A 5,974-nucleotide genomic window follows, 5' to 3' on the forward strand; every position below is an offset into this window, starting at 1 on the left:
AGGGCTTAGGGTTTACAAATTTCGTACCGACATAAAAAAAATTTAATTTCAAACATATTTCATTCAATTATCCAAATCTAAAATAATAATTTGTTTTATATCTAAACTTGTTATTTTCCATTTTTTTTATTCAATTGTAAATAATAAACTAGTTTGGGGGGTTTCGAGTTGAGAGTTTACAAATATATTTCACTCAATTATTCGAAATATATCAAAATTTCAAATATATATAGAATACTCATTCACTAAGTTTAGAGTTTAGGGTTTACATAGAATACTCAAGTTTCTCTACATACTCAAGTTTCTCTACATATTAGAATACTTAAGTTTCTCTAAATGGAACATGAAGACGAAGAAGAAGTATTTGAGGTAATGTTTGAGGTATAACAACAAATTAGAGAATAACAACAAATTAGAGAATGAGAAAATAGAAGATATGTTGAAAGTGAAGAAGTGGAACAAAATGTTGAAGGTCAAGGTGAAGAATTTGAAGATGCGACAAGTCGAGCAAATGAGATGCCAAGAAATCGTCGACGACGAAGTGCAAACCTAAATAATGAGGTAACACTTGATTAAAATGAATACAAAACATTTGATTGATTGAATGAATGAATGGATGCAAAACACTTGAATGAATGCAAAACCCGAGCCCAAACGACATGGCTGGGTCGTTTGGGAACACTATAGAACTACATGGCGGTGTAGTTTGAGAACACTATAGAACGACATGTCCGAGTCGTTTGGTTACACTATAGGACTACATGGCTGGGTCGTTTGGTAACACTATAGAACGACATGTCCGGGTCGTTTGGGGACACTATAGAACTACATTTATGTTATCAATTACTAAAAAAAATATATTATTTTTTTTAGTAATTACATCTCATTCTGAACATTCTCAACGTGACCATGAAAGAGTGGGTCTCGTCACAACCAAACACTACTCCCACCCAAAACACCCACACCACACCAAGAAAGAAGTCTTCTCCAAAAATACTAACCCAAAACATCCACACCACACCAACAAATAAGCCTTCTCTAAAAACACCAAAAACAACCACACCAAGAAATAAACCTTCTCCAAAAACACCAAAAATAACCATACCAAGAAATAAGCCTTTTCCAAAAATAGTCACACCACGAAATGTGAGAGATGGCTTAGACTTTGGAAAGACGAGGGGTCCTAAGGATTACGGGTTGGATATTCCTGAAGAAATGCATAAATACATTGTTAGAGTCCATGACCCTGTTGGCGATGGCAACTGCGGTTGTAGAGCTTTCTGCATTACATTAGGAAGAAGTCAAGAAGAATGGCCACAGATGAGAAGGGAGTTGTACGAAGAGCTCACTGACAACCTCCCCCTTTATTGTACTTTGTAAAATCAAAGTGAGGTTTTTTATTCGATGAAGGAAATTCTACATGAAGAAGGTTACGCACCCTTAAATAAGTGGATGAGCATACCCTTTGTTGGATACTTATTTGCTTCAAGATTTAATGTTGTCCTTCTGAATTTAGGAGCTCGTCAGTGCTTCCTTCTCATGCCGCTGAGAACCCAAGCAAGTCCTGAGAGAGTGACCCAAGTGTTAGGTAGCGCACATGTTGGTGGAAATCATTTTGTCAATGTTGAACTTGTTGAAGATTGTCCGGTTCCTCCATGTCATGAATGGCTTAGAGCTCGATATGATATTGCTGAAAGTTGGAATTTGGCTTTGACAGCAAGGCAATTGCAATTTATGGCATTGAACATTCCCAATTTAATATGGGAAAACGAGTTTGTTTAAGACCCAACAGTATATGTTATCGACTAAGTTGTTTGTATGTTGTCGATATGATATTTTGATGTAATTTGGAACAAGTGTAATTTGATTTGATTTTTAAGTTATCAATGTTAGGGCTTTTATTTGATTTGATTTGGAAATCGAGTAATCGACTAAGTTGATTCGGACGGCAATCGAGTGATTTGGAAATTGAGCGATTGACTAAGTGATATATTGATGTAATTTGGAACAAGTGTAATTTGATTTTATTTTTATGTTATTTGGAAATAATGTTAAGGCTTTTATTTGATTTGATTTGGAAATCGAGTGATCGACTAAGTTGATTCGGACGGCAATCGAGTGATTTGGAAATCGAGCGATGGACTAAGTTGATTCGACAGCAATCGAGTGATTTGGAAATCGAATGATCGACTAAGTTGATTCGGATGGCAATTGAGTGATCGACTAGTTGATTCGGACTGCAATCGAGTGATTTGAAATAACGTTCGTATGTTGTCAATAATGACCGAAACTACACAGTCAAGTCGTTTGGCTTTAATCCCAAACGATCCAGCCACATCGTTTGGGATTAAAGAAAAACGACATGAACAAGTTGTTTGTATTTTATACCAAACGATGTGACCATGTCGTTTGGTATAAAAGTCAAACGATCTGGCGAAGTCGTTTGGCATTTAGACCAAACGATGTGGCCATGTCGTTTGGTATAAAGGCCAAACTACTTGACCATGTCGTTTGAATTTAATCCTAAACGATGTGGATGGGTCGTTTGGGATTAAAAGAGAACAATCTGCCGAAGTCGTTTGGTATAAAGGGAAAACGATCTGATGAGGTCGTTTGGCCTTTATGCCAAATGATGCGGCTGGATCGTTTGGAAAAAAAAAATTCAAAATTCATTTTGTTTTTACAACACTTTCATATTCATCAAATTCCACTTAATTCCATTCAAACATCAAATATCAAACACTCATTCATCAAATTCATCCATTCATATTCATCAAATTCCATTCAAACATTAAACATCATTCATCCATTCAAACATCATATCCATCCATTCATTCGAAGTTAACAAAATTACAAACCCTAAACCGAAACAAATTACATCCATCAAACTAAAACTGAAACAAAGTTAACAAAGTTTCAAATAATCCATCCATCAAACAAATTACAAAGTTACAAACCCTAAACTGAAACAAATCATGAACTATAGCGCCCACCAATGTACTTGCACCTAGTCAAGTTGTACGCCTGTTCGAAGGAGGACCTTGCTTCCTCTGGCATATCATTCCCAGCCAATTGCAGACGTCTCTCTAGCAAACGACTGGTTTCATCGATGATGTCGTTTTGTCGAAAAAAGGAAAATCAAGATAAGTTACCAATCGAATGCAAAAAATCACAGTTAAAGAAACTCAATTAAAAATCACAATACTTACAATCGGTGAACAGTTAGGTAGTGTCTCCAGGGAGGGATGAATAGGAAGAAGCTCAGAGTTCACCAAAACTACAGGAGAATTCCTCGCATACCAAGTCATGTAGTTTTGATGACACTCCCATAGATAAGACGAGATAGGTCCTCGGTTGCAGGGTTGGATCACATGATTCTGCCACGACTCCCAGTAAAGTGGCCCAATATTGGTCCAGCTTACCTCATACCCGTGTCCTGCCACAGTTCTTGTTCTCCAATTTGGTATTAGAGGATCTTTAGGTACAAGCTGCACGTGACCCAATTGACGCACCACCCTTGCGATAGCGTAAAGCTCGACAATGTTGAAAAACATGGCAATCCCTCAAAAAATGCAATGTCATCGATCGGGTTTGTATCTCTGACATTTTTGTAGGGATGCCAAACAACCTGAAATAAAATCAAATGTGTCATTAACAACTCCAATGATCAATTACTAAAAAAAAATATAAACAAACTTAAATACTTACATACATTGAATTTAACACTTACATTGAACTCATTCAAATCATCAATTATCGCTCGATAAAACTGCAATGCATACGTTGTATCGTAATAGTGTGGAGCGAATGGGATGTGTCTATGAGCACGCGGCTGAGATGAGATATAGTTGAAGTTTGGGACTGTCATGAATACTGGAAAATACTCATAGATCCACGCCTAGATATACACAAATAGTTAACATATTGATAGAGTAATAAAATTAACATTAAAAAAAATAAACTCTAAAATACTCAAGTTTTACCTGTAGAAGAGTCATATAGCCTGTAACCTCTTTCACCTTTGCACATGTGGCAGCCCCGAGACCTCTATACAAAAACGCCAAAATTGCTACACCCCATGCATACTCTTCTATCTCACTGAATTTCAACAACGGCCTCAGATAACATATAGGCACTCCAGTCCCAGACTTGTCAGTAAAAATGGCACATCCAAAGAAAAACAGGATAAAAGCTCTAACAGTCCATTGAACATCCTGGAAACTCGAGGCCTTCTCCACCACCTTCCCAGCATCGTCACATATAGGGCTATCATGAACCTTGTTCGCAAAATACTTCCGGATGAATTTTAGCCTTACTTTTGAAGTGAACCTGCTAGATTCCATCTCTGCCCTAATCAAATCAATAGGGAGCCCCAGACCAAGATGTAGGAGATTTATCGATTGTTGTAAGTTCAGCTCACTATCCCCTTGCACCGCTCTTCCTCTAACTGTGACTCCACAGATTTGGACAACATCGTCCAAAGTCACAGTCATCTCCCCAACTGGCATATGGAAGGTGTTGGTCTCCGGATGCCATCTCTCCACAAACGCAGAGATCAATGGTGGATCCATATGCTCGTGATAACCTTCCATGAGATCAAACAACCCAGTCCTTCTCAACTGCACGGCAAATCTCGAAGACCTTTCACATTCATTTTTGAAATTCCATTAGGATAGCTTCGCTAAGTGTGAAACACACTTCAACGCTCCGCGATCCTCCTAAAACAACCTAGCACGTATTAGATATATATGAACAAAAACAAAAGATTTTGTAAAAGAAAATCAAAGTACACAAGAAAAACAAAATATTACCCTTCTCTCCCAAACATCGCGAACGACATGCACCACATAGTCATACAACAACTCTGACTCATACGGGCCTCCCCCATACACACCTCTTTGAAACTCCAAATCATCATTGGATTTTCTTATGAAATCCAATACCGGAGGTGCTTCCTCCACTGGTGGTATGTCTTCTACCACATATTCTTCCACATCATTATCCTGCTCATCCTCCTCCTCACCCTCCTCCTCACTCTCCTCACTCTCCTCTTCTACTATACTCTTCCCTTTGTCCATATTTACATCTAAACCTACATTAGTATCACTATCTATACTATCTACACTATCTTCACTAGACGAATCAACCTCAGGAACCTCTTTTTCCAAATGGTCCCCTCTACGCGCTGATGCCGTTAAGCCGTCTGCCCTTTGTCTTTTTCTTCCAACTGCGTCACCACTAGAGGAACCGCCACTAAACAATTTCTTAACACCCTTGAATGTAGTTTTCGCTACATTCTTCACATTCTTTGATCTTGGACCCATCGCTACAAAGAAAAATAAAACAAGTATTAGTAAACCATATTTAAATAAACAATGTACAAAGAAAACCACTAGAAAAAAGAGATCATCCCAGTCGTAAAACTAATATACTTATAAGCTTGCTATGATAACTCCAAGTATATATGAAGAAATAGAATGAGGCGTTACACTATCCAAATTCTATCGAATTTTGGGCAGAGTTTCCTTTGTTTATTCAATATTTCGTATACTTAAACCTGTCATAACCTGGAAATCAATAATGACATCCTTCCAACAACCATATGTACATAACACCCTATAAAATATGCAACCCACAATACAATTTCTAGCCGCATAATAGGTGGACGCAAGTAGAAGGAAAAGATAGACTTCCAAAAGAAAAGTTTTTGTTCTTTCAAAACGCCATGGTTATATGCCTTGTAACTTGTTAACAATATTAACAGTATTAAGAAAGGACAACCACTACAAGTTACAAGAAACTATTAACAGATGTCAAAGAGTAAATATTAGGAATACATTGATCGAACAACTGATTCTTTACTGACATGTGAGATCGAACAACCATATGTACATATAACCTAATTTTTACACAACAGTGAAAATGTATATATATACAAGACTATTTCTGTATGAACCATCATTTATGTACATCA

The 5,974-nt window shown here is 37.3% G+C and overlaps 1 protein-coding gene across 1 annotated transcript; it reads right to left on the reverse strand.

The window, feature by feature from the left end:
* Positions 1 to 4,667: 4,667 nt before the first annotated feature.
* Positions 4,668 to 5,326, reverse strand: LOC147476462 (uncharacterized). The gene is made up of 2 exons (XM_086585740.1): positions 4,812 to 5,326; positions 4,668 to 4,718 (listed from the first exon to the last, which is right to left on the reverse strand). Exons 1-2 carry the CDS (start codon positions 5,322 to 5,324, stop codon positions 4,668 to 4,670), a joined length of 564 nt encoding a protein of 187 aa, XP_086441866.1. The 5' UTR covers positions 5,325 to 5,326.
* Positions 5,327 to 5,974: the final 648 nt, after the last annotated feature.

This window comes from Coptis chinensis, chromosome 9 (assembly GCF_015680905.1).
Source record: "Coptis chinensis isolate HL-2020 chromosome 9, ASM1568090v1, whole genome shotgun sequence".
In the NCBI taxonomy this organism is placed as follows: domain Eukaryota; kingdom Viridiplantae; phylum Streptophyta; class Magnoliopsida; order Ranunculales; family Ranunculaceae; genus Coptis; species Coptis chinensis.

Excerpts from the sequence above, each read along its gene's own strand:
- LOC147476462 (XM_086585740.1), bottom strand. The coding sequence starts at position 5,324 with ATGGGTCCAAGATCAAAGAATGTGAAGAATGTAGCGAAAACTACATTC. Across the intron at positions 4,719-4,811 it reads GCGATGTTTGGGAGAGAAGG|GAGGATCGCGGAGCGTTGAA; the intron begins GTAATATTTTGT and ends AGGTTGTTTTAG.